This window comes from Epinephelus moara, chromosome 6, assembly GCF_006386435.1.
Source record: "Epinephelus moara isolate mb chromosome 6, YSFRI_EMoa_1.0, whole genome shotgun sequence".
NCBI classification, from domain to species: Eukaryota; Metazoa; Chordata; class Actinopteri; order Perciformes; family Serranidae; genus Epinephelus; species Epinephelus moara.
The window spans coordinates 31501435-31516331 of NC_065511.1; the positions used below are offsets into that span (position 1 = coordinate 31501435).

At 42.2% G+C, this 14897-nt stretch overlaps 1 protein-coding gene across 1 annotated transcript; it reads right to left on the minus strand.

Annotated features, from left to right (window-relative positions):
* Window positions 1-1421: 1421 nt before the first annotated feature.
* Window positions 1422-14701, minus strand: sphk2 (sphingosine kinase 2). The gene is made up of 8 exons (XM_050047832.1): window positions 14565-14701; window positions 10981-12640; window positions 7851-8000; window positions 7679-7773; window positions 7416-7531; window positions 5878-6078; window positions 4179-5778; window positions 1422-3383 (listed from the first exon to the last, which is right to left on the minus strand). The coding sequence occupies exons 2-8, from the start codon at window positions 11441-11443 to the stop codon at window positions 3321-3323; spliced, it is 2688 nt and encodes an 895-aa protein (XP_049903789.1). The 5' UTR covers window positions 11444-12640; window positions 14565-14701; the 3' UTR covers window positions 1422-3320.
* Between the last annotated feature and the right edge of the window lie 196 nt (window positions 14702-14897).

The window sequence follows — 14897 nt, forward strand, 5'->3', positions numbered from 1 at the left end:
GAGGAGCAGCTGCAGCAGTCGGCTCATCTCACTGCGTTGCAGAACAGAGCGTTTCAGGAGATCCTTTGTCCCCATGGCAATAAGACTGTTTAACACCTCCTGAATCCAGTCACACACACACTTACACACATCACATTAGCCACAACTGGCTGGACTGTGGAATGGACAATAGGTGGTGGTTTAAACAATAAGGAAAAGGTAACCCCTGCACATTTACTCCATGCCGCAAAAGTTACTTGGATCTTCATGAGGTCAAAATGTTTAAGAGTGGAAACCAGTAATTTATTTATACAAAATGCACACCAATTGGCTGAAAACCTCTATGATGGCAGGTGTGTTTAACCATTTTAACTGCTCAGGATCAGTCGATAATAAACAACTTAATGTAGTGCATAGAAAAAGTACAGTAATACAAAAGCCATATTTTAAAATATCCCAAAAAATCTTAATTTACAAAACATCCCATAGATCAGTTTCAATCATCTACATTCAAAAATATTGTGCTATGTTAGAGGCAAACAGAACAAATCTTAAATATATGTACAGAATTTGAGTTGAAATACCTTTCTAAAAAACATAGTTGGATCAAATCCCAACAAGGGAATAAAACACACACGTTTTAAACAATTTTCATTTTTACAAATATGTCTCAGGGTCTAGAAAACTATGAACACAGGGAGAGCCACTTCTTAACATTCGAAATCATCGAAACATCCTCATTAATCTTTTGTGGCAGGGAGTACATGTGCAGACGTTACCTTTTCTTCTGTGACGCTGCGTTTTGATCATCTTGCACCTTCATGATGTGTGAATAATTACTCTCCTTCAACCTAGTAGTTGAAACAGTTCCATTAGCTGTGATATAACTCGCCAATAAAAGCAACTTCCCTCTTCTGACTACACATGAACATGTCTATAAAGACACACCGCTGTGACACAAGTACAGTAGATTTGCTCCAGACAAACTTATCAAGTTACATTTATTCAAAACCATGTATAACTATTAACTGTACATTTTGTATGTATGCATTTCATATCCTCATATGATTTTAGTAATAATTACAAGTTCATTACAGGCAGCCCACTACAGACATCTTAAAGGCATTATCAATTGAGGGGTTGTACCCCGACATTGTCATATCAAATTGGTCTTTAACACCATGGTCCGAGCTATGGCCATAGACGACACAATGTTTAGGAAGGTAAACTAGTCTCTTAAACATCAATAGTAAACATTTTGGCAAAAAACTCCATTCAAAGTGTGTATAGATTCTCCTATTTGGTACTGTTACAAGCCTAGATTCAAAATGTTGTATTCACATTTTGTAGCTGTGTAAGCACAGTGTAGTTGTGGTAGACTAGCTGCATTGTGTGCTCAAAGGAAAATAATTTAACAAAAAATAAAAGGAGAAAAATAAAGGCCTGGTGAGCAAAGAGTTTTACTCCATTTTCTGCAAGTCAGGTTTTAACAGTTCATGATCAACAGCCAGAATTTACAGGCTTATTATACAAAGGCATTGATTTGTCCAGGTGTGACCAAGACATACAGTATGACCCAAGCAGTCGGCACATGATCTTACTGATTGATACGCTGCACATGCTAATGATTTATCCTTCGTCCAGACCAAGTACATCAGCAGGATTTTATTATAACATTTCAAAAAAATTAATTTATAAAACATGACAATTTCTATCAGGGCTCCAAGATCTGCGGTTTGATTTCACCAAGGAGCACATCATCATTCGGAAAAAGTTGTCAAGAGATTTTAAAATTTAAAACCCAAATTATCAGTCAGTTCAACAGGTCGGCTCTGCTGCTGGATAATCTCTCACAGTTAAAGTTGTTTAACCTCCATCTTGTTAATCTCTTAATCAAAAGTCTGATGTGAGAACACACGGCTGCTGGAGTCTAGTGTTGTGCCCTTGTTTGTCTCTACAGCAGGATTTGAAAGTTTCTACATGTTCAACTTGAGACATTTGATTCATTTCAGGCGAGGAATGTAATGTGATCCATTTATTATAGTAACTGGACTATTAATACTAGTGCGTCTATTACTAGAACAAAGCATTGAATCAGATTCTGCGTTACTCTGTAGCTGTATTTAAAAGTTACTATGCAGTCTAGTGTTGTGATTTTCTGTGCTGCTTCAACTCCAGTTAATGTGCAAAACAACGTCTAAACAGAGGCGTGTAATGTCCTCTGTACTTCCAAAGATGATTACTTGGAGATAGTGATATATTCTAGACATCTGTGAAACATTTCCTGATAATGAACAGTCTAAATCCACTGACAAATATGCTTGTTTCATTCATTTTCCTTTTGTTCGATATGCTGCAAAGTGTGATATCACTGACATCATCGTCGTGCATCCACTGGCTAAGAAAAACAGGCAGATTATGCAAAAATGTCAGTAATGGTCACCGTTCAACAGTTCCATTGCTCCTTCTGATGTAAAGACCCTGACATTTGATCTCGCTGCTCTAAACTGCTTGTATGAACATTAAAGTGTATATTTATCCACATTTTTCTCCACTGACACTTAACACAGTGGAGAGTAGTGTGCTCAAAGATAACAGTAGGTAGGTGGGTCTACCACTTTGTCTAAGTAGATAGCTTTGATGTAGTGGACGGACGCTATGGCAGGTGGATAAAGATTAAGAATATTTGGGTTTCTTGTGTAAGAGAAACTAGGGGCAAAAATACAACTGTACTGTCCAGTGTCAGATAAGGCATTCCTTTCATGGACGGAAGTTTTTATACTCAAACATCTGGGGTGGGGTTGAAGACTGAAGCTTGGGGCTAACATTAATGGGGTGTTGACCCGAGTGAATCTCATTGTATTCTTATAGCATTTCATGTTAAGAACAATTCTCTCTTAATTTAATTCCATCTGATCGAAAGGCAAAATTCAGGTAGTGCTTCTCTGCATGCATACTACTACGTATACATCCAACACATGCACTATCTGCACAAAAAAATATCCTTAAACATTCGATTGTTCTTCCCTCTTACTATCCCAGGCTGTGCAGTTTTCATGCTTCTCAGGGTACGCCGAGCGTAATCCAACAGCTGTGCAATGAGGCGCATTTTTCATCCATTTTCAAATTTCGCTATTAATCCCTGCAGTCGTGCTCCATTGATGCGTGGCTCGGTGGGTTATCCCTTTCATTAAACCTCAGAAAAGCAGTTTCTGCATTCCAGGCTATTTTAAGTCTTTCAGATACTCCGCCCCCCCTCTCTCTCAGAGTATAGATGACAACAGAGATTACATAATTCAGTAGAGTGCTGTTATCTGTCAATCAGATCAACCAATCCCTGATTAGAATCTGGTAATCTTCACTCCAGAGTCGCCGACGATGAGCCGGGCCATGGAGGGATGAACCTGAGAAATGTTGAGAGATTAGAAAAAAGAATTATCACCAATTATAGGTCTCATATTAACTCAGTACTATAACTGCAGAGCATTAATACTTAGCACTGTAGAGGCATAAAGTACATCTGGTAAAAATACAACATACCTCCTTATTTTTACAAATGAATTTTCAAAAATTTTCCATAACCTTTTCATAATATTCTATCCATTAGAAGTAACACTAGTACACTGACAGTGAATATTCATGAATCTTATGTGCCCCGAATCTTATGCTTCTGTGAAGACACCCCCTGATATCAGCCATTACGCTGTGTGAGTGCAGTGCAAAGTGACAGCTATGAGTTAGCCAGTTGGATAAACACATGCACTAACATACAGCGTGACTTCATTCTCTGCTCAGGATGCCTTTACTCCACTGTATCTTGACATAGAAAATAGTAATTTACTTCTATATTAATGTTCTGAATGTCACATACACAGCCTTTAACATTAAATTAATCATTAAAGCTTATAAAATACAAAGTACTGCCTTTCTGCCTGTTGTTAGTGATCAGAGTCAAACCAAATAAATACATTTAACACCAACCACAATCAAGATACTGTCACTGATAGCCCTACAAAGTAGATTACAGTTTTATGAGCATGTGCTTTATGTATGGGTGGATCTAGGGGGAATAAAACCTCTAACACGAGCATACGAAAGGTCACATCCTATCCAGTCACCTTCAGTTACTACACTCAGATCACAGCACTTCATAACAAGAACATTCAGTAAGTACCAAGCACCATTTTTCTGTGTCTGACCTGCGCTTGAAGTGGCCCATAGGGCACCAGCTCTCCGTCCACAGTGAGTGTCCCCCGCGTAGAAAGAGGCTGCAGCCTGAAGGCCTTGCAGGTAATGTGGCTCACATACGGTGAGCTGACGGAGTGGTGGGTTCCTCTTTCCATGGCAAAGAACAGTCTCAGTAGAGTGGCTCTAGAGATCCCCGCCCGCACAAAGGTCAGGTGGATCAGCCCATCGTCAAACCTGGCCTGGGGTGCAGCATGAAGATCAGCCCCGAGGTGGGACTGATAAAGGGCCAGGACCAGGACAAAGTCCCCTTCAATGGTGACCCAGTCTCTGGTGGGAAGGGGTTGGTCTAGGGGCGGTAACAAGTCATCCTTAGGGATATTAAAAGGCAGTGGGACGTAAGGACGGTTCTTCAGGGGTCCTGCTGGCTCGGCAATATCAAAGTTAAAAGATGAGGACGGTGTGCGTAGAGAGGGGGAGGGAGAGGTGGAGTTTGGGGTGTTGGGACGGGGGACGAGGTAGGATGAAGAGTGTGGGGACGCACATGATGGAGAAGATGGGGGTGTGGGAGAAAGAGACAGGGACAGTGAGGGGAGTTTGGGGGGGAGGGAGTTTGAGTGGGAGTGCTGGAGGAGAGAGAGGGGCCTCGGCCGGGTGGCGTTCTGGTTTTGGTCCAGGGCCTTGGGCTTGTAAGAGAAGGGAGAGTGACGAAAGGGAGACGAGATGGTGAGAGATCGCTCACGAGCAACATCCATTTGGTAGGGTTCTTTCTGGTAGTAGGTCCCGTTTAGATCCATGTCCTCTACACCGTATGAAGTGCCAGAGTCTGCGTCAGCCTCCTGACTGAGAGGCTGACCGAAGAGAGCGTTGGCTATCTGGCTGGAAGGGGCTGAATTCTTCCTTAGCGACTGTCTGGCTTCCTGAAGGCCATCTTGGTAAGTGAGACAAACTTCTGGGTCTTCATCTGCCTCTCGCCCCATGTCTACTCCCTGCTCTCTTGCATGCATCACACTCTCCCCCTCTGCAGAACCACCACTGCCTTCCCCATCCTTCCCCCTGTCCTCTTCCTCCATCTCACTGGAGTCTTGCTCTGTCCTTCCCTCGTCTTCCCTTTCATCCTTGATCCCCGCCAACCTTTCTCCCCTTCCCATATTGCAGTCTTCCCTTTCAATTGATTCTGAACTCTCCGAACATGTCCCTGACCTCTCCTCTTCTGCTTCCATCTCCATCTCCCCCTCCCGTTCTCTCTCTCTGTCCTCTGCCAGGCTGCTCGCCCTCACCACGCCAGTTCCTCCCCCCCGAGCCCTCTCCCGTCTTCTCTCCCTTTCTTTCTGCCTCTCCTCTTTTTCCCTCTCTCCCTCACCCCTGCGCAGGCTCCTCTGTTCACTGATGCCCATGTCGGAGCAAGTGCGATGGATGGGCGTTCGACAGAAGCCTTCCAGGCCTTCTGTGATGCTGCGGGAGAGGGGTCTCCTCGGCGGAGGAGGTGTGGCATCTGGTGATGAGTTGCTAATAGAAGGAGGCAGGTAGGACAGACGACCCTTGTAGGATCGAAGAGAGGCTATGCGCACCAGGGTGCCCAGGGTGAAGCGAGCTGAGCCCAGGCCGCGATACCTGGAATAAAGAAAGATTTCAGGTAAATCTTTCTTTTGTATTAAAACTAAATGATGTCGCAGGATAATTAAAGTAACGCTTAAGCAATTACACACCCACCTCTCACTCTCAATGTCCACATCAGACACAAAGCCCCAGGCAACAGAGAGGAAAGAGAACAGTCTCCTGGGTGCTGCATTACGACTGTTGTTGGAGGGAGGGCTCGTTGTCACGGAGACCACGTCCATGGGTCGGACACCGCCTCGACAGAGCAAAAAGCAGCAATTCAAAAGGAGGGGCTCCCGAAGGCACATGTCATACCTGAGGGAGATATAAAAAAAAAGAAAACACCACCTCCTGTGAGTACAGATAAGGAGAGAACTGTACAAACAACAGCCTGATTCAGAGTCCTTCCGCCATTCAGAGATACAGTATCTAGGCCTCGATAACAAGGTGACGACTAAAACAGCAACACTGTGCTCTTTTGTTTAAAGATAGTGTCTAACTAGGCTAATCTGATTCTGTGAAATAAATCCACATATCTGTTATCTTTGAATCTCTATTTATATTACTCTGTTTTAGTTGATAATAGAAACCTTTTGATGTTGGAAACAAAGTACAGAAAACTCTTGTGCAAGATGGGATGTCAAATGAGGGATACGACAGAGCTCGACTCAGGCAGAAACTATTAATGCTGAGCTTATAAACTATTTAAATGTCTAGTGGTGCACAACAATCAATTCAACATAATACATTAAAAGCAAACAGGATGTAAAGAAAGAAAATCACAGATAACAGAAGCGAAACGTGGCGATTAATATTATTCTATGTGTTGAGTCTTGGCTCATGCAAATACTGAAGTTCAATCACGTGAACTCCGTCAACAACCAATGGCTGAGCTTTCTCCTGGACTAAAGAAGCAGCAATCTGGGTAGAAAGGGAACATGGAGGGGACTCTGGGGAGATCCGAGAATGCTTGCAAGTTTCGGTTCTTTTGTACTGTTGAAAAGGAGGAGAAACTGGTGGAGTTGTGAAGTGAACAAGAGTCACTGTGTATCTGCAATCAGCACTGATTTAAGTGAAAAATCTTAATTTTTGAAACTGTTATCTCTCATTCCCCCAGTCTTCTCCCACTAAAACAGCAGAGTAAACCAACAGAGGCTGGTGGCAAGTTGAGGCAGCTAGAGTTTTGTGTTTCAGGAACTGTTAATATGTCATATTTCTTTAAGAGAGTTTGGCATAATATTTTCCATCAGGAGCACAACGGGAAATAATCTGTAAAGGAATCTACTTGCAGTCTTGCAAATACTGAACCTGCAAGATCACCAGTGTTTGCAAATTCTTGTAGTGTGTGACCAAAAATTCACATTGTTCTCAAGTTGTGACAGGTTGTCAGTCTTTTTAAAGTCCTTCAAAGTCCTCTAGTGTATGGTAGGGCATAAACAATGAGGTCACGCACATGAGATCAAAGACAAGACGAGACAATAGCTAATTAATATGCACACTCAATCGACTGGACAGGAGTGTGAATTACAGATCGCCCTCAGTGTTTTAATCTCAGCCTTCAGATTTTTTCCATCACTGTTGAAAAATTCAGTCAATGATAAAAAATATTTGGTTAATGCAACCTCTGCTTTATGAATGAGAAACATGCTAACCCTGCATGGTGGTTGATGGAGCCAGCCAGGGCATTCCCGGAGCCACAGGGAAGAATGCCGACAGGTGTTTTTATTGCTTGTTCCCAGTCAGGACGCTCCATCAGCCCATTAATTACCTGCAGGAACACAACACAGAAAACTCTGAAAATCACATCGGTGGACACAGTTTAAGCTGTGAATACAATATATGAGGTATAAAAACACAACAAACATCTTTACTGTTATTACAACATGCTTAGCCCTTCAACAAAAGCTCTACACACCTCATGCAGCAGGCCGTCTCCAGAGACAATGATGATGCCATCCCACTCTGGGAGCGATATCTCTCTGATGAGCTCTCTGGCGTGGTTCTGACGCTCTGAGACAGATTCATTAAGTTAACAACTGTTACATATGTGAGTTAGATGTACGTGTGTTATCTGTCCTTGCCCTTACCTGTCTGTATAAGGTTGTAGCTGATGTTGGCCTCTCTGATCATTGGCAGGATGTGGGTCTGACACCACTGCATTGCCTGGCCTCTCCCGCTAAAGGGATTGACCAATAACAGTAGTCGCCTGGGACGAGGTAGCAGACTTCTTGAAAATTCTGTATGAGAGAGAAGGAAAGAAAGGAGAGTATGAATTAGTTAAAGCTCTCATAGTTTTGCTCCAGAACAAAGACAGGAACTAGATGTCCCCTACATTTTCAAAGTAAGCCAACTGGGAGCTGTCATTACACTTTGTTGCAACCCTGGACTTTGAGTGCATTCAACCATTTGAGCCTCCTTTATTTCACCTCACAGGATCTACTTCACACTGCATGATGCTGTCACTCCAAACAAGTCTGTTAATCATTTAAAGTCAGATACATGGTAAAGGACAGAAGCACTAAACTGAATATAGGGATTAAATAAAACAAGGTGGTAAAATGATAATAAATCATGTATTATCCCTCCAACTGGGGCACAGATGAAAGAAAGCCAAGACACTCCGCTTCTCTACTCTTTCATCAGCCCAGGTATGAAGCTTAGAATAAATAAAAAGCTTCTAAAGTTAGCTCTGAAAATCTATCTAAGATTTATTATGATACAGATGGATGCCAGCGGTGCAGGGGAGGTGATGAAATGACTGCACTCTCTGATAATCCTGGATTATGTAACAAACAGCACTAAAGCAAATCGACAGAAAACCCAACTAACCACAGCTTTGATGTTCATAAGCATGAAAACTTACAGAAGACAGCAAGCAATTCAGAAATGGGGTGATTAGATAAGAGAAGATGAGACAGAATGAAGACTGTGAGCAAAGTTGGACAGAAACTAGGTGTGACACAGAGAAGACTGGCAGACTGAGAAAGATTAGATGAACTGCAGTAGAGTATGAATGAGGCAGGAGCAGAAAAGAGGCAGACGGGATTGGGAAAAATTAAAAATGAATGGCAGCTTTATCTGTTGGGGGAAGGAGACAGAGGTGCGATAGGTGAAGACTGAGGAAAACTAATGATGGAGCGATTACAGTGAACTATAGGTTAAAGATTAGGCCTAAAGAAGAGGAAGGAGACAGGAAGAGATGCCAGATGCTGGCGACTAATGTGACGCATACATTAGGCAATGGTGAGAATAAGATAAACACACACACACAGTCAACGTAAACACTGAGCAGGGTCTTGCTATCTGTTTGATTCTTGAGGCTGGGGGATACAGGGCTTTGGGAAAAGGTGGCAAGCTGCAGCAGCCCCACCCGCTTTGTTTCTACATTTGACACTGAATGATGCAGGCCGTGTGTGCAGGACAGATAAGGGCAAAAAAACAAAGGAGTATTAGATAAATGTGAGACGTAGTTATGTGAACAAACAAAAGAAATCCAAACTAAATACTCTGAATAATAAATCTCAGCCTCTTAGAGTGTATTAATGATAATCCCCTTTGTTTTTGCTAAGTAACCCCAAAAAGTTCAGCTCAGGACAGCTTTTAAAATGCTGAACTACTCTCACACTTTCTGTCCTCTGTAAAACAAACAACATGTATGCTGTACATACAGAAAGGTCTCAAGTCACTGTGACACATTAAGCTATAATTAGCACCCATTTACAATGGAAGCATAAATCGAGGCCGCATGAGGGAACATTGTATGGATTCATGTAGTAAACAGGAATTCAGGGCTTATTCATAGAGACAAACATTAAGGTCAGCCAAAGTAAATCACACTATCACCTAATGTAAACTCACCCATGTTGCTCTTTTGATAAAGCCACTCACTGTAACTCCACACTGTCTCTACGGCCAGGATTATTAATATAAAAAGAAACTTGGGGTTTTAGAGTCTGGGAAACTTTGACTAAAAAATCTGAACAGCAACATGATGTTCACATACATGGATTGCCTACTAAAGAAGTTACAAGTCTTAACAAGTTGAATTCCATAACATAATGACATGAACTGAAACATGGCTGCTGGGCAGGTTGGAAAATCCATTCCATAGATTTTAAAACAAGCTGCAGCGAGGAAACGTATGCAGAACTGTGGCTAATGGGCTCCTGCAATCACCAGTATGGGCCTGTCACAAGGTGGGTCTTAACCTTTTTCAACTCAAAGATCCCTACATTGATAAGATTTCACTTCAGGGACATTTATCTGAATAGATTTAGTTGTTAGATATGATTAAGGCCAGAATCCTAGAGTTGGGGAGACAACTGTGAGGGAAGTGAAACCTACAATCAGAATAGTCACTTTTATGACCCTTCTGCCTAGAAGACTTTGAAATACTTTTGAAGACTACAGTCTGACACCCTTCACACCTAAAAAAAAACAATTTTTAGGTACAGACTAAGTTTTTACAAAGACTGGGGATCTTGCAGGTTCACTATTTTCAAGACTACAACTAGATTTCTTTTCAGATTATTTCCCATTCTGCTCCTGTTGGAAAATACTACGCCAAACTCTTTTGAAGAAATATGACGTTTTAACAATTCCTTACATGTCTGCAAGAACGCATAACTCTATAAATACAAGATAAAAGGTGTCATTTGTCGACAATATTCCTGTCAATTCTGCATCGATAAAATCTATAAACTACATTCGCGTACAAACTTTACATTTTGAATTTTGTCACCTCAACTTGCCACCAGCCTCTGTTGGTTAGCTGCGCTATTTTAGTGGGAGGAGACCATAGGAATGAAAGACAAACTGTTTCTCACTAAAATAAGTGCTGGTTGGAGGATCAGACACATGCTGAATCAAACACCAACTCTTGTTCACTTTACAACTTCACCAGTTTCTCCTGCTATTACAAAGTGCAAGAGAACTGAGACCTGTTCACGTTTTTGTGTCTCCCTAGAGTCCAAACTGTGTTAACCATCTACCACATTTGTTGCTTCTTGTTTAGCGCTGGAGAGAGTGCAGCTGTTAGTTACTGACAATGTTCAAGTCACTGAACTTCAGTATTTGCATGAGCCAAGACTCGACACTTGCGATAATATTGAACATGTTTGATTTTGTTGGAACATCAAAATGTGAGGAAAAACTGGGTTAAGAAAGCTCGGACTGAGTTATATGAACGATGGAGAGCCTCAGTTGAGACACACTCACCTGTGTCAGCAGTGACGGTCACACCTCTGAGTAGACACTGCACAGCAGCTGACCACCGCTCAGCTTCAGGCCTGCTCTCTGCCAGGTAGGCCCTCACCTGCCTGCGCCGAGACACCCCTTTCCGCCGCTTGCCTGGCGGGTACCAGTACAGCACCAGGAGAGGGGGCGCGGGGGCACGAGGGCAGCTGCACCCCACCAGCTCTGTTAAAGGCAGCAAGAGACGGGCTTCCTTCCCTGGCCGTGGCGACAGCCGCTGGATATGTATGTGGGTGTGGGTGAGGGTCAAGGCATAGTTGGAGGCCGGAGCCGGAGTAGGGGAGGCAGCGGGGGAGAGTCCCCCTGGACCACCAGGGCTGTTGGGGCAGCTGTTATTGTTGCTGTTGCTGCCTGAGCCCCAGCTGGCAAACTGGCCATGAAGAAGAGCTTCTGCTGTGGAGGGTGAAGATGGTTCTGGAGATCGCATCCTCACTGCTGAAGGGGACGACGCTTATCAGGAAAAAGTCGGTCTGACAAGCTTCAAGGTCTTTGTTCTACAGTTAGAGACTTGAAGAGTGGAATCTGGCAGCTCTTCAAGATTTGCAGGTAAAGTCAAAATGTGTCTGAATGTCAGTCTGGGAGCTTTATCCCTGAAATCTCCTCAAAATCATTCTCCCTCTTCAGTGTTTGGATTCAAGAGACAAAGTCACAAAAAAATCAGCTCTGAGTTTCTGTTTCCATCTGTCTATTTCAGGTTTGTCTTCATTTGAAAAGAAAAGGAAAAACTCCTTCCAGTTTAAAGGTTCTTCTGTGTAGAGTATTTATCCAGTGAAGATGGAAACTGCTAAAGATCAGTCTTTGTGTCACAGTTAGAGAGCTCCCATCACAGTTTGATCTGAAGAGCCGTCAGCTTCTACAGTTTACTGCCAGTGGAAAAATGAGTGAGCGATACTTCAACATATTCAAAAACAACAGAACTTAAAAATGTATTTTTTCCACTACAAGATCAGTCATTTAAACAAATGTTCACAAAGATTGCATAAGTAAAAAAAAAAAAAAGTTTATATTACGACTTAAAGCAGCCTATTGTGATAACAATATAAGGCAGCTGAGCAGCTCCTCAACATTAACAATAAATCTTTAAATAATTACACAAATGGACAAAACTCTTAGTTGCACTGAAAGAAAATCTATTAAGAACGAATAAGACAAACAAACACACCTTGTTTAAACAAGGAGGCTAAAAAATTTAATTAAATTAATACACAAGGAAAGAATTCTGTAGAGTATGTTGCATGGTAAGTGCTGGCCAAAATGTCATTAATGCCACAAAGATATGATAAGTGCAGGCTTTTTCATGACCTCTGATACCTCTATTGCTATCTTTAATCTCAGTGATAAATAGGAGGCAGACAAGAGGAGCGACTAGGCCAGACCTGTAGACAGTAGTGTGATACATAAAAGTTTCATCCAAACAAATACTCCCTGTACACTACTTCATCATCTGTTCTCCACGAGAAGAGGGCGAACACTGGGTAAGACGAGTGGAGACTAGACAACGAAAAAATTAAAACAGAAACAAAACAAAAGACAAACAAGGAGACAGTTCCAGGTGGGTCCTTAGTTTATGTCATGGTAAAGTCCTTGAGTCAAGCCTCACGTTCCCTCCCAAAGATCTTTGTTCCTGTACGAAGACAAAGTGGGAGAGGAGGACAAAAGTCAAATGTAGAAGTGGAAAAAGCAACAGCAGAACATCAGAGCACATGGGTCAGAAACTGACATTAAGGAAGGAGGCACACTCGACTAAATTGAATGAACTATGCCTCTAATTCACCTGGGCTTTCACTGTGCAAAGGTGAACATCCCTGCAACACATTCTCACAATTAGAGTAGGACAAGTACAGGGAAGAACTGTCACGATAAGAGGAAGAGATTACGGCTAGAGGGTGAAGCAATACAAGACCCATCATGCCCCTTGACCCCAAGTGCGTCTTTGTACATAATGACTAACAGTCATGCATCCTCAACAACCCTGCTGAGACACCACATTATTGGGCATGAAAGGTTGAATGAGAATGACCACATCTGTTTTTTTGAATAGGGCTTTTGTGTAACAGGATTTGGGGAAACAGTGTCTCTTTCACAATTTGAATCGAGGATTGAGGATTTTGTAAATTGGCTGACCTGGCTTAAATGGTATTGGATTTTACAGGTTTTGCAATGAGCATTAGCGTGCAGCAATCTTGCTCAACAATCCTAAATTGCTGCCAATACAGAAATGTCGTAGCTAATAAACGATGATTAGAAATTCAGATGATATTAGGATATAAAAAATGCAGAAACATGATTGTTAATTAAAAAGTCTGGGACTCATTTGACAAACTGAGCAACTCTACATAACTTGGACAATGATTTTGGCTGGTTATATGATTTCTGAAACGGTTTGACTGTATATAACATAAATCACAACAAATTGCCATTTACTATTATATCAGTTTATGCATATAGAGGGTAATAATGTGCAAGCTCAGTCAGTTAATGAGACCTAAGTGTGTCAAAGTACAATTACAGGACTATCACTATGGGACTTCGGTATACCCTAAATTCATAAACTAGTCTCATCTTTCTTTCAAGTTTTACAACAGTCCGGAAACATTATGCAAGCTATGTCGCAGACAAAATCAATACTTGGCTGATGTCCTGTCTTGATAAACCACACACACAAAAAGCACCAAAGCGATGCCCATTGTTGCACCTTACGTCCTTGAAATGCAGGGCGGGGACACCCAGAAATAATATCACCAGGCTAATTCTGTCCCCCAAACAATGAGGCTGTTGTTGAGTGACTTCAGGGTATTTTGGGCAAGTTTCGATTGGCTTTTACTTTGAACTCATACCCATTCTCATATCAGGGGCACTTAAACACTCCACAGCGTGTCTAATAACCCTGATAACACAAAGTAAAAGCTAATAGTTCAACTTTACCGTGGCATCCACCTACCGTTAGCTAGCAGGATGACAGGCTGTTAGCCACCTGAACAACTTCACTTACAGCTTTAGTTTAACAGTTATAACACACCCAAGCTGTGGAGCTGTTAGGAATGTTGCAGCCTTTAAAATAACCTCTAATAATTAAAAAAAAAAGGCGTTTAAAGTTACGAACCCTAACGTTGAATCAAGGTGATAGCACAACGCTAGCTTGTGTTGTGAATACAGTAGCTACTGTAAACTGCCTGACAAGCACAACACAGCGTTGTCAGTTAGCCTCGGCTAGCAGTTACTATTCAACATGTAGCCTTAATTTAAGCTAACTTGCACCACTTTTTTAAATTTAATTCCCCCGAAAATTACTTGAAATAATTATGGGCGTAGTGGAAAGCCCCAGTTTGATATTTTATGTCTCATTTATTGATTGGTTTAAGGAGGTATCCAAGTTAGCGCAGATAACGGTATATGACAAACGTTAGCTAACGGGCGGTTTGCTCTGAGTCTATCAAGCCACAGTAACGCGGACATTTGTAAGTTTTTAAGAGTTATAATTCTGCCAACACCGGCTTAGAGTGAGGTAGTTTAAGTGTGATATATAAAAACAAAACAGTCAGATTTACCTCATCTTGTCTCCCCCTCACGACGACAGGCGGTCGCTTGCTGTGAAAACTGTGGCTCGGTGCAGGAAGTGTCTGGAGACGCAGCAGCAGCAGCTTTGAGCGGCGGAGAGGAAGTCCAATGGCGATAAGGAAAACACTGCAACACCCACCGACATTCTCCAATCATTGACAGAGCAACACTTCCTGGCCAAGTCATTTTCCCCCACGGCCAACTCATTATCAATACTGATCAAACGAGTCTTCACTTAAGGTTTACTGTAAAACCCCAGGGTGGACAGGAAATAGGGGGAAAGGTTCTTAGCTGTTTTAGCTTCATCCTGGTCCTCTCCTGTG